We start from the raw sequence: 21,246 nt of genomic DNA, 5'->3' as shown, positions 1-21,246 counted from the left end.
GAAGCAACAGTTAGAACTGGACATGAAACAACAGACTGGTTCCAAATAGGAAAAGGAGTGTGTCAAGGCTGTATATCATCACCCTGCTTATTTAACTTATATGCAGAGTACATCATGAGAAATGCTGGGCTGGAAGAAGCACAAGCTGGAATCAAGATTGCCAGGAGAAATATCATCTAATAACCTCAGATATGCAGATGACACCACCCTTATGGCAGAGAGTGAAGAGGAACTAAAAAGCCTCTTGATGAAATTGAAAGAGGAGAGTGAAAAAGTTGGCTTAAAGCTCAACATTCAGAAAACTAAGATCATGGCATCTGGTCCCATCACCTCATGGCAAATAGATGGGGAAACAGTGGAAATAGTGTCAGACTTTATTTTTGGGGCTCCAAAATCACTGCAGATGGTGATTGCAGCCATGAAATTAAAAGATGCTTACTTCTTGGAAGGAAAGTTATGACCAACCTAGATAGCATATTAAAAAACAGAGACATTACTTTGCCAACAAAGGTCTGTCTAGTCAAGGCTATGGTTTTTCCAGTGGTCATGTATGGATGTGAGAGTTGGACTGTGAAGAAAGCTGAGCATCCAAAAAATTGATGCTTTTGAACTGTGGTGTTGGAGAAGACTCTTGAGAGTCCCTTGGACTGCAAGGAGATCCAACCAGTCCATCCTAAAGGGAGATCAGTCCTGGGTGTTCATTGGAAAGACTGATGCTGAAGCTGAAACTCCAATACTTTGGCCACCTCATGCGAAGAGTTGACTCATTGGAAAAGTCCCTGATGCTGGGAAAGATAGAAGGCAGGCAGAGAAGGGGGTGACAGAGGATGAGATGGCTGGATGGCATCACCCACTCAATGGAGATGCGTTTGAGTAAACTCTGGGAGTTCTGATGGACAGGGATGCCTGGCGTGCTGCGATTCATGGGGTTGCAAAGAGTTGGACACGACTGAGTGACTGAACTGAACTGATTATCTCTAGGTCCATCCATGTTACTGCAAATGGCATTATTTCATTCTTTTTATGACTGAGTAATATTCCACTGCATATATGTACCACATCTTCTTTATCCATTCCTCTGTCCCTGGACATTTAGGTTGCTCCCATGTCCTAGCTATTGTAAATAGTGCTGCTATGAACACTGGGGTGCATGTATCTTTTTGAATTAAGGTTTTCTCTGGATGTATGTCTAGGAATGGATTGCTGGATCATATGGAAGTTCTGTTTTGTTTGCTTAAGGCAGCTTCATACTATTCTCTATAGTGGCTGTACCAATTTGCATTCCCACCAACAAAGTAGAAGGGTTCCTTTTTCTCTATATCCTCTCCAACATTATTGTTTAAAGACTTTTTGATGCTGGCCATTCTGCCTTGTGTGAGGTGATCCACATGTAGTTTTGATTGCATTTCTCTGATATTTAGTGACACTGAGCATCTTTTTATGTTCTTTTGGGCCATTGTATGTCTTCTTTGGAGAAGTGTCTATTTACATCTTCTGCTGTGCTTTTTCAGAAGGCTCAGGAATATAGCAAAAAGTAAATAGTAATAGGAACCCCAAAAGACCAATTATAGGAGAGTGGTCATCTTGGGATATGTCCTCAACCCGCCTAGGGGACTTCCCCAGTGGCTCAGTTGTAAAGAATCTGCCTGCAATGCAGGACATGTGGGTTTGACCCCTCGGGACTAGGAAGATCCCCTGGAGGAGGGCATGGCAGCCCACTCCAGTATTCTTGCCAGGAATTTCCCATGGACAGAGGAGCCTGGCGGGCTACAGTCCATACGGTTGCCAAGAGTTGGAAACGACTGAAACAACTGAGCATGCACAGCATGCTTAGAACTTTTTGAGGTCCAGAACGAGGAAAACAGGGTCCAGAAGGAGGCAGGAGTTCATCAACTGGATGACATTTCTCTAGTGAGGACTCCAGCCCCTCCACTGCTGAGAGTGGCCTCACTTTGTGGCTGCAACAGGACATCCATGCTGGAATACAAGACAAACAGCAGAGCATCGTGTCACGTGTGTAGTGGTCTAAATTACATTACATGACTCCTTTGCCCTAACTCTACATTCACCGGCTAATCTTCTCATCTTGAATTTTGTTTCCCAGACTGCGGAACCTCTGCTCTGGTCTTCTTGACCATTTTGTTCCTTATTGTAATTCAACAAATGGATGTTCTGGTTATAAATCATTCTCCTTTGCTTGGTCAGTGTGCCCGCCTCACCCCTGGAGGACTGTGAAAATCCAGCTCCCTAAATCTGCAGAGCTGAGGCTAGCGTGCCTGCTACCCCCTCGCATATCTCAGAGCCATGCATTGTCACTTTCAGGCAATTCTTCCCAGATGGACGCTTTACAGGTACTCTCTGGAGTGTATTTCCTTGTGCAGGCCTGACAGTTTTCTCTCTGTCCAGCTGAAGTCTCTGTTAAAATGGGAAAGCTCTCTTCTTGGGTTCAGGGTAGAGAAAGAGAATGAAAAAAAAATAAATTCATGGCTTTTCCACATCATGAGAAACTGACTCGGTGAGTATTAATTGCATGTCTGCTATGAGCCAGGTTTTGGGTGGATTGCTGGAAATACAGCAGTGAGTAAGTGGAGAGGTCCCTGTCTTGATAGAAGAGAGACCAAAGGGAGGAGATGGCCCCCAGACGGCCCCCAGACAGCCCCCAGTGGTTCATGCGGTCCTCGCATGGCCTGTCCTGTGGTTCATTGCCGAGACTGTTCCCATCTCAAAAGACCTCTTCAAGAGGCTCAAGGATAGCCATCGTGTTCCCCACCTCATAGTTCATGCAATAAGTATTTGCTGTGTTGACCCAGGGAGTAAAACAGACCAAGCAACTTTATAAAGTACTTCTCAGCCTATGTACCCAGAACGTAACTGGTGCCCAGAAAATAACTGGAGAAGGTGAGTGTAGGACCCACCCCTCATCCTCTTTGAGAGATCAGCTGGTGGAGGAAGGATGCCCACTTGTAATTCAGCTTCTCTGCATTTCAGGTGTTGGCTGAAAATCTAGTTGCACAAAATATAAGCTTCCTTTCTGGTTTTGGAAATTGTTCTTCTATTGGCATTGATTCTGATTTTCAGACAGGAAATCTTCAGGCTTGCAAGCACTTTCTGTTCCAAGTTTTGCTCCTCAAAATAAGTTGCTGTTGTGCAGTAGACAACAAGGAAGAGACAGGAAGAGGATGCATCAAGAATTTCTGTCAGCCGTCAGTCGCTGTTTTTGTTTATTTATTTATTGGCTTTGCTGGGTCTTCATTGCTGTCAGGCTTTCTCTACTTGTGCCGAATGGGGGCTACTCTTCATTGTGGTGCCTGGGCTTCTCATTGCAGTGGCTTCTCTTGTTTTGGAGCATGGACTGTAGGCTCATGAGCTTCAGTACTTGTGGCTTTAGGCTCAGTAGCTGTGGCTTAGTTGCTTACAGCATGTGGATCTTCCTGGACCAAGGATCGAACCCATGTCCCCTGCATTGGCAGGCAGATTTTTATCCACTGTACCACCAGGGAAGTCCTATCACCACATTTTTGTGAGTAACTGAGTACTTCCTAGGAAATATCCAGCAAGGCATAAACCTTGATTGTGTAGAGAAATTTTGGAATTGTGTCCATCTGAAAAGGGAGGAAGGACCATGTGTGTGTATAATATTTATAGTCTGAATTGAATAACTAGAGTCCTGGACTTTACAAGTAAGATGTGTGTTCAAGTCAAGATAATAGTTAGGAGGAGGACTGAAGCCCAGGAAGCATGGCCTCCTTAATTGAAGGAAATAAAAAGCCACACTCTGTGTAAGAAGTTGCTGACTTAAAATGGATTCACTGAAAAGGAATCTGCAAACATGAGAATTAAAGTGACGTGCACATAGAGCACGGTGGTTCACATTCACATGGAATCTATAAAAAGGAGCGATGCACTGGGTAAGACCATGTCAGCATTTGTTAAGCAGTATTCTGGGAGGGACCACAGTGGTTCTGATTTTATAGAGTCAAGTGTGATTCCTTGCTGGAATGTAGTGCCTTTTGTAAATGCTTTAGGAATATCCAGCTGGTTCTGGCCTAACCATGAGCCCAGTTCATAACCCTGAAGACTCTTATTAGATTTCTGTGTGGTCCATCCCACGTGGCTGCATATAAGCTGGGGGGGATCATCGGTTCTACTTTGGGTGCCTGGTCGTATCTCTGTGCAGTGAGGGAATGAAGCTTCTAAAGCTGTGATTCTGACCTTGGGCTCCTCGGTGACCAAAATAGGGCCTGGCCAGACTTTGATTTTTTGGATGTCTCGGCTGGAAAGAGAAAGGGTGACTTCTCTGTTGTGAAGGGATAACTGTTGCTATGAATAGAAGGAAGAAAGAGATAAGGATAAGTGACTAATGAGATCGTCATGGCCCAGGTCAGAATGGAGGTTGCCATCCTGGGTGGCACACCAACTTTTGGAATTTGGGAATTGAAGAGTGGAAAGAATGCCTACAGTTGGGAATTTTAATCTCAAATTTAAATGGGTCATTAGGTCTGCCTCCATGCAAGCTGACCACCTTCAATCATTAGGTCTGTGGCACTGGCCCAGCAACTGCTTGGTGTATCTTCCTGGCTGTGTGTGTGTGCACGCGCACCTGTGGATGCTCATTTTTTAGGGTTTATAGGCATCTTTTGGATCTCTCCTTTATGTGCTAGTCCTGTGCCAAGTTGGTGGTCACTTGGAAAACTCAACTGCTCATGTCTACCCCTTAACATGGCAGTAAAGGTCCAGTTCCAAGGAAACAGCTCCCTCGTCACATGCACCCATCGTGACCCACCACAGATATTGATGAAGAGTTTTTAATTCATTCCATGGCAGCATCCATGTTCATGTGTGAAAGTGAAAATGCTAGTCTCTTAGTCATGCCTGACTCTTTGCAACCCCTTGGACTATAGCCCACCAGACTTCTCTCTCCATGGGATTTTCCAGGCAAGAATACTGGAATGGGTAGCCATTCCCTTCTCCAGGGGACCTTCCTGACCCAGGGATTGAACCCGGGTCTCCTGCATTGCAGGAAGATTTTTTATTGCCTGAGCCACCAGGGAAGCCCCCATGTTCATATACATCTTCCCAAGTTCAGGGAGGTGGAGAGAATTATTCGACCTGATTTAAGAAGGCAAGAGGATATCCAGGAGTGGTGTGGGAACCTGGGTTGGAGAAAGAAAGATTGGATAATTGGAAGAAGACATGAAAGTGTTGGGCATGTGGATGGGAGAAGGGACAATGTTTCGATGGTTCTGAGAGGTTCCTAGGGCCTGCTAATTGCCCTCTCCCACCCCTATATACTGTCCTGAAGTACCCAGTGCACACCTGGAGAAGGTAAGTTTATTTTTCAGGTGGGGCTTTGAGGTGAGGTTATAATTTTTCATTATTGTTGTTGGCAAGGATGCATTCAGCTACTCAAAAGAGCAATTAGTCTCTCTGTACAGTGCCAATAGGCTTGTTTGGATATGCTTCCTCTGGAAGAAGTTTGTTTTACTGATTCTAATATTATGATGAAATCTGACATGAAGAGACTCTCAGGAGGGAGTGTGGGAGCAGCAGGGGCAGGAGGCGGCCTCACACCGCGCTCTGTGCTTCCTGTTTGCTGGGCTCTGAAGAGAGCAGCTGTCTGAGCCCAGCAGCCCCGCGAGCAAGCCTCAGCGCCCCATCGCTCCTTCAGTGTGTGTTAAAGCCCAGACATTCCCCACTGTGGCAACAATATACTCTGGGCACTGCTACCCAGACTCGCTGGCAGCTTCCAGATGGTGAAGCAGCGCCAGCCTCTGTGTCTGCAAAGCTCAGAAAGGCACCCCTGGGCTTCAACAACGGACATTATGCAACACCCTGCCTCCTGTTTGTTGTTTGTCCTGGGCATGTGATGGCCCAAGCTGGATAATTTGACACTTGCATGAAAAGCACTGCCTCGTGGACTTTTTCAAGGATGTGAGGTAGAGGCAGAAGCCAGAGGTTCTGTCCTCCAGATCTGTCTTGGCAATTCAAGAACCGAGAGGAAATAGCCAGTGAAAACACAGGATGCTCCTTTCATGGGAAGGACTCCACAAAGATGGCTGCCCTGGCATGGGGATGGTGTGGCCTGCATCGCATTCCGCTTCCCCAGAGAGCCTCCTGTCTCCAGGCATCTGTCAGGCATCCTGTCTTAAAGGACCACCTTTCCACTCTCAGGACCTTGTCACCTATGACTTCCATCACCCTTTGGTCTCCATCCATCTCTAACTAGTTCATTTAGATGAATAGGAATAATGTAAGAGAGAAAAAAAAGAAGTTTAAGAAACACCTCTCTGTGGTGGGTAAGTGGTTGATACTTCTTGATATCTGACTCTTTTACAGATATTTTACTTGCTGTTTCCTCGCTGGTCCTATGCAGGTGGTTCTAATGCTTCTTTCTGAGCTGATAGACTAGCAGGAAGAGCCGCTGGACCTGTGGGCCTGGGCAACCACAGATGGGGGACCACTGTGCACAGATGTGGAGAAGAACATCATGGGCAGTGATGCTCAGAGCATGGAAAATGCTTGCTCATATTTGTTTTCTTTATCGTTTTATATACTTTTTTCTGTTTTTCTGTTTTTCTGTTTTGACACCAGCTGAAGCCAGCTACCTTCCTCTGCTTATTACATTGGCTGTAATGCTAATTTCCCATAAAAATGATATGATCAAACCAGAATTCATCTTATTTGCCTCAAGAAGAGATTATTACCATGTTTTTGATTGGATGAAACATCATGAATCCCATATTTCTCATTGTGATTTTAAACCATGAAATGAATGCCTTTTGATTTATTTTTTAGTATAGTAATTTTATTCATCTAAAATACATAGATCAACTAACCATATGGTGAAGTTGATAGGAATTGGCTGACAGGGAAGTTGTGGTTGTGTAAAGAATAAACCTAGGCATTTCTTTCTCAGACTAGCTTTTCCCTGCTTCCTGGCTCTGCACATTTCAGGCAACATCACATTTCATCTTTAGACCAACTTCACGATGTTAGTACTGTTACCACTTTTACTCTCCTGTTGGGAAAACTGAAGCTCAGATCATTTTTTTTGCCACAACTCTCGAGGAGGGAGCTGGCAAACTTTTTCTATAAGATATTAGAAAGTAAATATTTTAGACTTTGGGGACTCTGCTATCTCCCTCAGAACTACTCAGCTGTTGTACCACTAGAGAAGACAAAACAAAAATGAGGGTAGCTACGTTTCAATAAAATTGTATTTACGGGCTCTAATACTTGAATTTCTTAAAATTCTCTCAGATCATGAATAATACCATTCTTTTGTTTCTTCCCAATGGTTAAAAATATTAAAACATTCTTGGAAATTCCCTGGTGGTCCAGTGGTTAAGACTCCACACTTCCACTGCAGGGGGTGTGGGTTCAATCCCTGGTCAGGAAGTTTAGGTCCCACATGCCACATGATGTGGCAAAAAAATAATTTAAAAAATAAGATGAATGAAAACTTGAGAAGAAAGAAATAAAAATAAAACTTAAAAATATTAAAACATTATTCACTTGCAGACTATACAAAAACAGGTGGTAAAATGGATTTGCTTTCTCCAGTATACATGATGAGAGTATGCGGGAAAGGAGACGTGGGTTAGGATGAAGTGGTAGGAGGAATACTCCTGTCAGAGGGAACAGTATGTGTGCAGGTTTTAAGGAGCATGAAGTATTTGAAGAACTGCAAGAAGTCCAAGTGCAACTTGATGTATGGTAGGAGGCAAGAGAAGGGGAGATGGCAGGGCTCAAGTCGTGACCTTGTAGAATATCTTAAGGATTTTAGGCTTTGTCCTTAGAGCAATAGGAAGCCATTTAAAAGTACTAAGCAAAGGAGTAACAAGGGCAATTAGTCTTTTAAAAAAATCATTGGCTGATGTGTGGAGAATGGATTGCAGTGGGTTGGTAATAGTAGAAGCAGAAAAAACAGGAGGCTCAAGAAGCAGGCCAGGTGGATAATGATGGTGTCAATTAGTGACCGTAGGCAGAACCACTTCCTGCCAACAACAGGAAGTCGGGATGGTTGGTTTTGCAGAAGAGGAAGACGTGGCTGGCTGAAGTGTCCTGTTTGGCAACATAGCAAATGGAGGGAAAACAACAATGGAGACCCTCATCTTCTGACTTCAAATGCAGTGCCTTTTCCTGTGTGGTGTGAAATTCTCAACATTCTGAAATGGGAATTATGTTCGTCCTAATCTACCATTTATCTCTGAACCTCACAACTGAAGAGCTACTCTTCATAATGGTTTCATTACCATTACCAGTGGTTATTTCTGTGCCAGTATTAGAAAGGTAACCAAATCCTTACTCAAAGGTCAGCTTTTCTTAAAATTTGTATAGCTTTCTTTCCCAAAGGAGAGTTGGTACCTTCTCCTCTACCTTTGGAGTAGTGATTTGTCTGGCTGGGCACTCACAGTCACCCTCTCATTCTGATACTGTCACACATCTCTGGGTCAGAGTGCACCCTCTTTTGAACAACAGGATGTGAGGGCTTGGAGTCTGTTTCTATGGTATCCAGGACTGGGAATGGGGAATAAAGAAAGAGGGAAAAGTGATGACTTCAGACTAGACTATAAAGCTGACTTCAAACTATACTACAAAGCTACAGTCATCAAGACAGTATGACTGGCACAAAGACGAAAATATAGATCAATGGAACAGAATAGAAAGCCCAGAGATAAATCCACACACCTATGGACACCTTGTTTTTGACAAAGGAGGCAAAAATATACAATGGAGAAAAGACAATCTCTTTAACAAATGGTGCTGGGAAAACTGGTCAACCACCTGTAAAAGAATGAAACTAGAGCACTTTCTAACACCATACACAAAAATAAACTCAAAATGGATTAAAGATCTAAATGTAAGACCAGAAACTATAAAACTCCTAGAGGAAAACATAGGCAAAACACTCTCTGACATAAATCACAGCAAGATCCTCTATGACCCACCTCCCAGAGTAATGGAAATAAAAGCAAAAATAAATAAATGGGGCCTAATTAAACTTAAAAGCTTTTGCACAATGAAGGAAACTATAAGCAAGGTGAAAAGACAGCCTTCAGAGTGGGAGAAAATAATAGCAAATGAAGCAACTGACAAAGAATTAATCTCAAAAATATACAAACAGCTCATGCAGCTCAATACCAGAAAAATAAACGACCCAATCAAAAAATGGCCAAAGAACTAAACAGACATTTCTCCAAAGAAGACATATATATGGCTAACAAACACATGAAAAAATGCTCAACATCACTCATTATCAGAGAAATGCAAATCAAAACCACAATGAGGTATCATCTCACACCAGTCAGAATGGCTGCTATCAAAAAGTCTACAAACAATAAATACTGGAGAGGGTGTGGAGAAAAGGGAACCCTCTTATACTGTTGGTGGGAATGCAAACTACTACAACCACTATGGAAAACAGTGTGAAGATTCCTTTAAAAAACTGGAAATAGAACTGCCATACAACCCAGCAATCCCACTGCTGGGCATACACACTGAGGAAACCAGAATTGAAAGAGACACGTGTACCCCAGTGTTCATCGCAGCACTGTTTACAATAGCCAGGACATGGAAGCAACCTAGATGTCCATTGGCAGATGAATGGATAAGAAAGTTGTGGTACATATACACAATGGAATATTACTCAGCTATTAAAAAGAACACATTTGAATCAGTTTGTATGAGGAGGATGAAACTGGAGCCTATTCTACAGAGCAAAGTAAGTCAAAAAGAAAAACACCAATATAGTATATTAATGCATATATATGAAATTTAGAAAGATGGTAATGATGACCCTTTATGTGAGACAGCAAAAGAGACACAGATATAAAGAACAGACTTTTGGACTCTGTAGGGAAGGTAAGGGTGGGATGATTTGAGAGGATAGCGTTGTATATTACCATATGTGAAATAGATGACCAGTCCAAGTTTGATGCATGAAACAGGGCACTCAAAGCCAGTGCACTGGGACAACCCAGAGGGATGGGATGGGGAGGGAGGTGGGAGTGGGAGTTGGGATGGGGGGGATACATGTACACCCATGGCTGATTCATGTCAATGTATGGCAAAAACCACCACAATATTGTAAAGTAATTAGCCTTCAATTAAAATAAATAAATTAATTTTTTTTAAAAAAGAAAGAAGGAAAGGTGAGATTCATGCTTTGGGGCAGAAGAGTGGTGGAGATTTTGCCTCAGCTTCTCTGGAGATTGTGCCCTGGAGGCAGCAGTGGGTGATCCTGACCTATGGTGGGTGGAAGAAGGGGAGCTTCAAAAAGCTCTTGGGGTGGGGCAATGGTCCTCAGTGGTTATACTGTTCAGTGAATCTTGGTTTTGACTGGTACTTCATTCAGACTCTTCCTTATGTTACTGTTATTTGTTGCTTAGTGTTCTTCCCCCATTATGGCTTCCACGGTGGTAAAGAATCTGCCTGCAATGCAGGACACACGGGTTTGATCCCTGGGTCAGGGTCATCCCCTGGAGAAGGAAATAGCAACCCAGTCCAGTATTCTTGCCTAGGAAATCCCATGGACAGAGAAGCCTGGTGGGCTACAGTCTACGGGGTCACAGAGTCAGAACTGAGTGACTGAGCATGCAAGCACATTCTTGCCCCGTTATTAGGGGAGGTCTCTGGGATCCTGGCCTGACATCTCCTAGCCCATGATGTACCATGCCTCACATATCACAGGTACACAGTGCTGGATCCCAGCTCTGTGGACTTGGCATCTTAGGTGTCCATGCTGTACAGGGCAACCTCATTTCACAAAGAAGTCAGCATTTTCTAATCTAAAATTGTAAAAAAATGAGGCATTGGCACATCCAGAAAATAGGACAAATTTCAGGAGTTAGTGGTGACCAAGATTGGGACTTCCATTGAGGATCTTCCCCAATGATGTGACTTTTGATGTCCCCTTCTCTTTGCCCCACTCCATTTCACTAGATGTAGGTGGCATGTCTATTTTTCTATGGAAGGTGCTTGATAGAAATCTGTTGAGCTGCTTCTCTCCTGCTACTGATTTTATTTATCCTTTGTAGGCTCTTTATAGGTGGTGATATGTGGTCAGGCTAAAGTTGTGAGCTCAGAGGATTTTGATCCACTCTCTCCCTCCTTCTTTCTTTCATCAGTTATTGGAACTTGGTTATGTGCTAGGCACTGGGTTAAGTTCTGGGGGAACAACCTCAAAAGAATACATGGTGTCTGGTTACAAATATATACCAGTCTCTTGGAGAGAGAAAAGGAAATAATGGCCACTTGGGATGAAGTATGGGCAGCCAGGGAGAAATGTCCCTGACCTGATGGATTGGACCTCCCTTAGGCTTTTGCCTGCTGACCTCCTGAAGATGGTCAAGGACAGTGTGGCTAAGTTAACAAACTCTGCGCTTGCCTTTCTTCATTTGTGCAGGTAGAAATGTCTGCCCAGAGGTTAATTTCTAACAGGACATCCCAGCAATCTGCATCTAATTCTGATTATACCTGGGAATATGAGTATTATGAGATTGGACCAGTTTCTTTTGAAGGACTGAAGGCTCACAAATGTAAGTCTTGTACAATTTCCCATTGTAAGCATGTTGTGTGTTTGCCTTAATCTGTGAAGCCGCCAGTGTTTACTTTCCATGGACATACTTACACATAACTTTATCCTCTACCCCCTAAACCCCGTGAATCCCCTCCACATATAGGCTTGTTGATCTGGGATGTATAACATGACTGATGATGAACTTAGAAGATTCCCTTAGTGGAAGATGAGTCAATGTCTCTTTCAAATCGAGACTTAAAAAAATTAATGATTCTAGCTCTCCAAAACTGTGAACATTTAGACCATCAAAAATGTATACACAAATAGAATCTAGGACTCTAATTTGAAGAAGCTTCCTTTTTTAACACTTGGTCCACAGCATGCCTTCAGCCCTGCTAGGTTTCTGGGACTGTGGAAAGCAGTCTGTCTGAGTTTTTTCATTCTAAAGGACCAGAATAACTCATGATCATTCCCAACTCTGTTGTAGGCATGAATTGTGCTTCATGTTATTGGAGTAATTAATCATCTAGCACAGAGCAAGGAAATATAATTCTATGAAAGGGTACTGTTCACCTCTAATCATAACTGCCTGCTGACTGGCAAGCATGAAGCAGATCAGTTTCCTTAAGCAGAGTTGTCATGAGCAGAAACTGCTGCCCATTCCCGGGTCCTGTCGTGGTTATGTCCTAGAGAGGTTTGGTTGTTTCAGAATGAATGTACACAGTGTTATAAAAGTGGTAAGTCCTTTACTGACTCAGATGAATGGGACATGTTTAGGAAATACAAGAGTGGTTAGAATTGAAGACGAATGTGGCCAAGGAAGTGCTTTCCCTCCTTTCTTATTTTCTGGCCTCTGACTCTCTGAGCTGTCTTGGCATCATGACCTCTGACCCCTACTTGCCGCCCCATTGCAAGGTGGACTTTCTAGTTTTTCCAGCTTCACTGAGATATAATTGACAAACAAAATTGTCATATATTTATACAATAAATAAAATGGTGATACATTGTGCATATTGTGAAAGGATTCTCTCCATCAACTTAATTAACATTTCTATCACCTCAGGTATATGTATTTGATTGTTTATTCATTGGTAAGAACATTTATGTTCTACTCTCTTGCTGACTGTAAAGACAGTATTATCAACTATACTTTCCATGTTATATGTCAGGTCCCCAGACCTTATTCATCTTATAGTTGAAAGTTTGTACTCTTTTTACCAACCTCTCCCGATTTCCCCACCCTTCAGCCTCTGGCAGCCACTTTTCTACTCTCTGTTTCTTTGAGTTTGACTTCTCTTTTAGAGTCTACATATAAGTGATATCATGCCCTAATTGTCTTTCTCTAACTAGCTTATCTCACTTCATATAATGCCTTCCAGTTTCACCCTTGTTGTAATAAATGACTATATTTCCTTCTTCTTTTTTTTTTAAATAATACGTCAATTTATTAAAAAAATGGAGCATACTGAACAACAAACTATCTTACATCTTTAAGGAAGAAAAAACACTAAATTTGAAAAGACATCACCCACTGAATTTGGACACAACACCTCTACTCAATTAAGAGAAACATTTGTACAGTCCAGGTCTTTATTTTTACACCCTTCAGGCCATGAATTCATAGGGAATGGGTTCCAACAGTTCAGGTTCCTTTCCATTGGTCCTCACAAAGTGTGCTTCTCTGGGTGGAGCAGGCTGGCGCTTCAGCTGAACCCAAGTCCCTTTCTCTTTGGCTTCCTTCTTTTTCTGATCATTTTCCTTCACACGTTTTAGGAAGCTATCTCGGCTCTTAGAGTGCTTAATATGCTCGATACGCACATTAATTCTCTTGGCAAGAATCTTGCCCTTAACTTGTTTGTTTACAATGATGCCAACAGCATGCTGGGTAACATTGTAGACTCTCCCAGTTTTGCCATGGTAACATTTGTGGGGCATTCCTTTTTGAACAGTACCCATTCCCTTGATATCTACAATATCACCCTTCTTGTAGATTCGCATGTATGTGGCCAAAGGAACAACTCCATGTTTTCTAAAAGGCCTAGAGAACATGTAGCGGGTGCCCCTCCTCTTTCCCTTTGTGTTGGTCATTTTGGCGAATTACTGGAAGATGGCGGTTCCGGCCGAAAAGAAAGTGTTTCCTTCTTCTTAAAGGCTGAAAAATATTCAAATTTCTATCATCTGTCTATCACATTTTCTTAATCCATTCATCAGTGAATGGACCATGAGATTGTTTCCATACCTTGGCTATTGTGAATAATGCTGCAATGACCAGGGGAGTACAGATACCCTCTTCAAGATAATGCTTTCATTTCTTTTGGATATTTTTCCAAAAGTGGAAAAGCTGGATCTTACAGTAGTTCTGTTTTAATTTCTTAAGGAACTTCATACATAGTGGCTATACGAGTTACATTCCTACCAACAATGTACAAGGGTTATCTTTTCTCCACATCCTCACCAGCATTTGTTCTCTCTTGTCTTTTTTGATAAAGGACTTTCTAACAGGGGTGAGATGATATCTCTTTGAGGTTTTGAATTGCATTTCCCTAATGATTGGTGATATTGAGTACATTTTCATGTTCCTGTAACATTTGCATATTGTCTGTGGAAATATGTCTGTTCAGGCCCTTTGCCCATATTTTAATTGTGTTTATTTTGCTATTGAGTTATATGAGTCCCTTGTATACTTTGGATATTAAACTCTTACCAGATATGTGGTTTGCATATGTCTTCTATTCCATAGGTGACCTTTTCACATTATTGATGGTTTCCAATGGTAAAGCATATGCCTGCAATGCAGGAGACCTGGGTTCAATCCCTGGGTTAGGAAGATCCCCTGGAGAAGAAAATGGCAACCCACTCCAGTACTCTTGCCTGGAAAATCCCATGGACAGAGGAGCCTGATAGGCTACAGTCCATGGGGTTGCAAAGAGTCAGACACGACTGAGCAACTTCACTTTCACTTTCACTTTGCTATGCAGAATCTATTTAGTTTAATGTAGTCCTACTTGTTTATTTTGCTTTTGTTGTCTTTGCTTTGGGTGTTAAATCCAAAAAAAAAAAAAAAATTATTACTAAGAGTGATATCAAAAAGCTTACTCCTCTATTTATGACCCTTATTTTGAACTCTCACTAGGATTTATTTCTAGAGATTTATCTTGTTCTTTTGTTTGGAACATATTCCTCCATTTCTTCCTTCTTCTTGACTCTCTGTGTTGGCTTCTGTGCATTAGCTAAAAGAGCCACTTCTTGCAGTCTGAAAGGAGTGGCATGTAGGAAATGTTCTGTGAGAAGCCCTGGCTACCAGAACTAGGAACTCAAAGGACATCACCTGTATGGGCTGCCTGCTGCAGTGCAAGGGTGGGCAGAGTGCTTGCCCAGCCCAGCTGTGACACAGGGGTGGTGGAGCTCCCAGGGGGCACCCCCACTGACACTAGCAGGTTAGAGGGAGAGTTCTAAGATGGCACCCACCAGCCCTGGAATTAGCAAGGTAGAATGAGATCATAAAAATGGCCAATGTGTCCATCAGCGGAAAGAGTCCCAGCAAATTTGTGCCTCTACAGCAGAAGATTTAAGATTAGTTAGTGGGTCTCCTTTCTGAATAGGCCAGGTGATTTTCAAACTGGTGTTTTGTAATGGGTCCTGGGGTGAGGGGGTCTGCGCATGAGCCCTTTCAACATATTCTCCATTCCCTGCGGAGCTCTGTTTTTCCTGAAAGTAATACCCGTTGGATTTTTAAAGTCAGCCATTTTGGGGGCTTGTCTTTTCTAGGCAGGATTGACGATTTGGGATGCTTTTGATGGAGCTCAGACCCCTCTCACCTTAGAGAAGAGTTCTGTATTCTTGAGATCGCTCCCAATTGTGGATTGCGGCCCCTAGGATGGAGTTTTTTTCTGTTTTTGTGTGTGTGTGTGAGACTGTGTTTCTGCCTCTGCTAACTGTCTCAGTGCTGTCTTCTTATCCTTTGTTGTAGAGGCTCTGCTTGTTCAGTTGTCAGGTCTTTTCTGAGGAAAGTATCCCGTGTAGTTGTAGTTGTATGTCCGTGGAAGAAGGCGAATTGGGGACCTTCCTACGCCGCCATCTTGAACTGCCTCCAGTGGGGCTCCAGATGTGTGGTCCACCCCTTCCTCGGGAGGGTGAGAACTGGGGCTTACCTCTGATCACACGTTGCTCTGCTGGGGGTGGGGTTAATGCAGGAGATGACTAAGCCTTTCTTACTGATATGAAGGTGGGTACTTCCTCATTTTTCAGACGTGTAGGGGTCATTCAGCTAGCTTCTGGAACTCTTTCAGAGGGAACTGCTCCAGATGAAGCCATATAGTCAATGCGTCTGTGGGAAGAGGGGACCTCCGGAGCCTCCCAAGTCTCCATCTTGGTTGACCCCCAATTCCAGCTAATGAAGTTTTAGCCTTTTCCCCACCCCTGATTGCAGGAAGGACCACAAGAGCCTGGCTTCACCTGTAGGTCCTGAGGATCTGGATGCTGCTGATTGCTGGTGGCTGTGGTTGAGCAACTCCCGGACTATTAGAGAGACAGGGGCAGTGATGGCTGGCTGGTTCCTGCCTTCTGGTCTCCATCGATGGGGTTGTAAAGAGCTTTGGAGTTAGTAATTTCCTATATCAGGAGCTTTCTATTTTTGTTTCTTAAAAAGCATTAACTAAATCACATATCCTTTACCCCTGAAGTGAATAGTAATAATCAAATGCTTTCACACACTCCTTTGTTGATGTCTGCTCAGTAGTTCTGTATGGAAGTAAAAGAAAAGCATGTGGAATCCATTAGGATGTACTGTCATCCATTATCTGATGGAGGGCTATTGCTGTCAGGGTGTGAATCACCCTCCTTAATTTGCTTTAATTCTTTAATCTGTTATTTTTCTGGCATAGTCTGTGGGTAAGGATACTTGCTGTTAAGGATTTTCATGAAAATCAAAATGACTGGGCAAATCATCATATGTTTTCCTGTAATCCAAGCTTTTATAACTTCATGACACAGATTTTATTTTTGTGTCATTTTTCTCCTGCCTCTTTTTCTTAGTTTAAAGGGCAATACTACTGTAATTTTAGTTGGGGCATTTCCAGAGACAGTTGAAAATCTCTTTGGGCCATATTACATTTAGAGATGATTATAGCTGGAAAAAATTCCTGCAAAATGTAAGCAGAAATGTAGGCATTATTTACACATTTTACTTACTATACCATTGAGAAGGAGTGCTTTTTGTTAGTGTTAGCATTCATTTTAGGCAAAAAACAGAAATTCCTAGGTAAATCTTTACTATTTTAATGTAAGAGATCTGATTAGAGGCCCTTAGCTTCCAGAACAAACCCCAAGACATACAGGAAAATAAGTCAATTATTGTATTGTATAACTTTAGGATTAGTGTCTTCCATTTTAAAAAGCTGTAATTCTGGGCTTCGAGTGCATCTTCTTGTTTTGCTGAGAAAAATTCAAAGCCAATTAGGTACAAGTTGAAAAGAATGAAAATCAGTCATTTCAAGGGGAAGCATTTAGGAAGACAAGAGTGACCATAATGGCTATCTTTTTACTTTACATGTGATGGGTTGTTCTTAGCAACAATAGTTACATCTCTAGTTAGACTGAGTTCTCCTGCCTGCTGAAATTAAGATCCTATCTCTATAGGGTCTTTTATCTGAGAAACAACCTCTGATGATCATTGTAAATTCTCCTTTTGCCTTCAGTTTTGAATCTGATAATAAACTTTATAACTATCTGAAGTGGACCTGTATCTGACATATATTTGATACCAGAAAAATGGACATTGATTCATCCACTCATTCTATATGTATTTATTGAGTACCTGTTACTTGCAGCACTCTTTTTTTAATAAATTTAATTGAAGGATAATTGCTTTCCAATATTGTGATGGCTTTTGCCATACATCAACATGAATCAGCCACAGGTATACATGTGTCCCCTCTATCCTGAACCCCCCTTCCATGTCCCTATCCACACTATCCCTCTGGGTTGTCCCAGAGCACCAGTTTTGAGTGCCCTTCTTCATGCATCAAACTTGCACTGGTCATCTATTTACATACAGTAATGCACACATTTCAGTGCTATTCTCTCAAATCATCCCACCCTCACCTTCTCCCACTGAGTCCAAAAGTCTGTGTTTTATTTCTGTGTCTCCTTCGTGTGCAGCCCTGTTTTAATCACTGGAGATACAGCAGTGGACAGGAAAGAAAAAAGCCCGTCTCTTATAGATCTTGCATTCTACCCCGAGAGACAGATAATAAATAAATAGACAAACTATGCCAGATGGTGATAGAAGATAACGTAGGGAAAGGAGGTGTGAAGTGTGAAGGTCAAAGTATAGATAGAATGGACATGGAAGGCCTTCCTGAGAAGGAGAAAATATGAACAAATGCCTGAAGGAAATGAGAGATTGAGCTGTAAGATACCTGAGGAAGAACATTACAGAAAACGCTTCATGGTTTGGAGTGAGACCTGTGATGGGGAGCGCAGTAGACATCAGTGCCGGAAGCCCACTGTTGGCCCCTTCCCAGGAGCCCATAATGCAGAACTGGCCCGAACGCCTTAGGACCAGAATCGGTGTAAGCACAGTGCTTGTGCTGGTGCCGGAGCCCTGTCTTTCAAATTAAGCATTAACCCTTGCTTTTCTTATAACCATGAGATGGGAAGGTCACAATATAGTCTTTTTAAAAAAAAAATTTTTATATTGTACTATAGTTGATTTGGGCTTGTCTGGTAGCTCAACTGGTACCAAATTGACCCAGTTCAATCCCTGGGTCAGGAAGTTCTCCTGGAGAAGGGATAGGCTACCCACTCCAGTATTCTTGGGCTTCCCTGGTGGCTCAGCTGGTAAAGAATCCACCTGCAATGCAGGAGACCTGGATTCGATCCCTGGGTTGGGAAGATCCCCTGGAGGAGGACATGGCAGCCCACTCCAGTATTCTTGCCTGGAGAATTCCCATGGACAGAGGAGCCTGGCAGGCTACAGTCCATGGGATTGCAAAGAGTTTGGCCAAAAACAAACTTCTTGGCCAACCTAATACAATTTTGTGTTAGTTTCAGATGATCATCAAAGTGATTTAGTTACACATATACCTATTCCTTTTCAAATTCTTTTTCCATTTACATTATTACAAGATATTGAGCAGAGTTCCCTGTACTATACAGTAAGTCTTTGTTGGTTATCTGTGTTATACATAGTAGTGTGTATGTTAATCCCAAACTCCCAATTTATCTCTCCCCTCCACCTTTCTCTTTTGGTAACCATAAGTTTGTTTTCTAAGTCTGTGAGTCTATTTCTGTTTTGTAAATAAATTCATTTGTATCATTTTTTTAGATTTCACATATCACCATTATAATATTTGTCTTTCTCTGACTTACTTCACTTGGTATGATCATCTCTAGGTCCATTCATGTTGCCACAGGTCACATTATTTCATTCCTTTTAATGGCTGAGTAATATTCCATTGTGTATATGTACCACATCTTTATCTATTCATCTGTTGATGGACATTGAGGTTTCTTCCTTGTCTTGGCAGTGCTGCAGTTGAACACTGGGGTACACAAATTCTTTCAAACCGTGGTTTTCTCTGGATATATGCCCAGGAGTAGGATTGCTGGATCATATGGTAGCTCTATTTTTAGTTTTTTAAGGAACCTCCATACTGTTCTTCATAGTGGCTGTGCATTCTTACCAGCAGTGTAAGAAGGTTCTCTTTTCTCCACACCGTTTCCGGTATTTATTGTTTGTAAACCCTTTAATGATGGCCATTCTGACTGGTTGGGGGGGAGGGGAAATGGGATGGGATAGTTACTCTCATCCTCCCCTAAAATGGAAAACATAATATATGGGAAAGCAGACCATGCCAGTGGAAACCGTGCAGCTGTCAGCTCTCTTGTTTCATTCCATTCGCTAGATGTCAGGTAAAGGGGAGGCTATTTTATTATGATGCATTCGATTTGGAATTCCCCTGGGCAGTTTCTCCTCCTATACGCTCTTAAACTATAATGGTCTCTAAGTAGCTCAGTCTCTAGACAGGACAGAAGTAGCTCTTTGGCTGTATTAGAAACCCCCGTGGAAGGCTTTTCCTTAACCAACCAGGTTTCTTGGAGCCCCCACTCACTCTACGTAAACATCTGTTCTAACTTCCTCCTGAGAAAGGGTACTTTGGGGAAGACCAGAGGCTCTGTATTCCCCTTTTCACTGAAATACTTGTATCCATGAAACTTGACATAGAAATAAAACTTCAAGAGAATTTGGTTGTTCCTGGAATGAGATGGAGCTCTCTGATACTCTCTGAAAGGGTCTCAGAGTGAGAAAGGTGTCTCATGTATTTATTGGGCCTCATGTATTTATTGTTTGGATAGAGGATGAGGATAGGTAGAGGAGAATTAATGGCGATAATCTGAGGATGCAGAATTTCCTCTGGAGGAGAATGTGAGTAAGCAAAGCTACTTAAAGCATATTGTCATGAGAAACGTGGATTCCACATTATCAAGAGAATGCGTGAAAATGCCATTGGACCGTGGGGATTCTAAGATTCTAACCAAAGCTCTCCTTATTCCCACTCTCTTCTCTCTTGTGACTTTGCTGAGGGCTGAGACCCTCTCAGGTCCCACGTTATTGCTGCTTTTTGATCAGCTCCCTGGGTCACTAGAAGGCCGGGGGAAGGGACTGGGCTGGGTTAAAGACACCTCTGCCTATGCCCACCCTGGGCTAGGGGGCTGGAGGACACATGGGGATCCAGCCACCATCTGCTGTGTGAGAGCTGTCCTCATGAGAACCCCTCTCTAGTAAACAGATTTGAAAATGAATCAACATGACTAAATTCTCAACTGAGGACTTCTGTAATGCTGGCAGGTCATTTTAGAATTGGCTTTTGCTATTCAGGCAGTTGATGAAGTACAGGAGGCTGAGCTGGCATTTATCTGCAAAAATGATGCTTTGCAGTCTGTGCCCCCATAACTGAGATGCTATTGTTACATGTTAATTGCATTTTGTACACATGTGCTTTTTGGTATTTGTCCGTATGTCTTGTTAGGCTTCATTTCCATTAGTTTGTAAGGCAAAGTCTACAATTCCTGTTTCTCAGGCACTCTTAACCCTGGGAAAGATAAATTGGTTTTGCATCCAGAGTACTGAATAAATGCCATTGAATAAACTGGGGCTCTGAAACAACCTAGAGGGGTGGGAAGGGGTAGGTGGTGGGAGGGAGGTTGAGAGGGAGGGGACATATGTATACTTATGGCTGATTCATGTTGATGTATGGCAGAAACTAATACAATATTGTAAAGCAATTATCCTTCAATTAAAAATAAGTAATTTTTTTAAACATTGTTAAATAAAGATTGTTACCCTCTAGGTGATAGTATATTTAGAATAAAAGTAAGAATTATACAAAGCAAGTTGCTAATCTAATTTCTTCATATTAGAAAGAGTGCTATATATACATAATTCAATTAGAATAATGCTTTGTATTTAAACACATTTAGTGTATATGTTCTGTTCATCTTTTTTAAAATTGCTAGGCATCCTCACTGTATTGCCATGTAGGGAAACTTCTTAGAATAAATCAGAAAATGTAAAATAATTCAACTCTGTTTTTTCCCCCAAACTTAAGACCTTATGATGAATGTGCCGGGTTGTGTAGACAGCTCGACCTCATCCACATCCGAGAGACACACACTAGTGACTATTACATGTGACAGGATCAAGGAGGGACCCGTGCAGAGAA

General features: G+C 42.3%; 2 protein-coding genes across 9 annotated transcripts in view; one reads left to right on the top strand and one right to left on the bottom strand.

Annotated features, from left to right (window-relative positions):
- Positions 1-21,246, top strand: part of MRAP2 (melanocortin 2 receptor accessory protein 2) — a 53,644-nt gene that overhangs the window by 15,272 nt on the left and 17,126 nt on the right. For 5 of the 8 annotated variants that reach the window (XM_070464455.1, XM_070464456.1, XM_020885729.2 and 2 more), the window contains exon 2: positions 11,408-11,540. The exons of the other annotated variants lie outside the window; for them this stretch is intronic. In XM_070464455.1, coding sequence (XP_070320556.1) covers positions 11,408-11,540 — 133 coding nt within the window. The remainder of the gene's footprint in view (positions 1-11,407; positions 11,541-21,246) is intronic. 8 annotated transcript variants of the gene reach the window in all.
- On the bottom strand, positions 13,082-13,646 carry LOC110132380 (large ribosomal subunit protein eL21). Its single transcript, XM_070464464.1, has one exon. The coding sequence runs from the start codon at positions 13,607-13,609 to the stop codon at positions 13,127-13,129; it is 483 nt and encodes a 160-aa protein (XP_070320565.1). The 5' UTR covers positions 13,610-13,646; the 3' UTR covers positions 13,082-13,126.

This window comes from Odocoileus virginianus, unplaced genomic scaffold (genome assembly GCF_023699985.2).
Source record: "Odocoileus virginianus isolate 20LAN1187 ecotype Illinois unplaced genomic scaffold, Ovbor_1.2 Unplaced_Contig_24, whole genome shotgun sequence".
Classification (NCBI taxonomy): Eukaryota; Metazoa; Chordata; class Mammalia; order Artiodactyla; family Cervidae; genus Odocoileus; species Odocoileus virginianus.
Note: the sequence above shows the minus strand (reverse complement) of the source record. Positions and strands in the feature narration are given on the sequence as shown.

Excerpts from the sequence above, each read along its gene's own strand:
- LOC110132380 (XM_070464464.1), bottom strand. The coding sequence starts at position 13,609 with ATGACCAACACAAAGGGAAAGAGGAGGGGCACCCGCTACATGTTCTCT.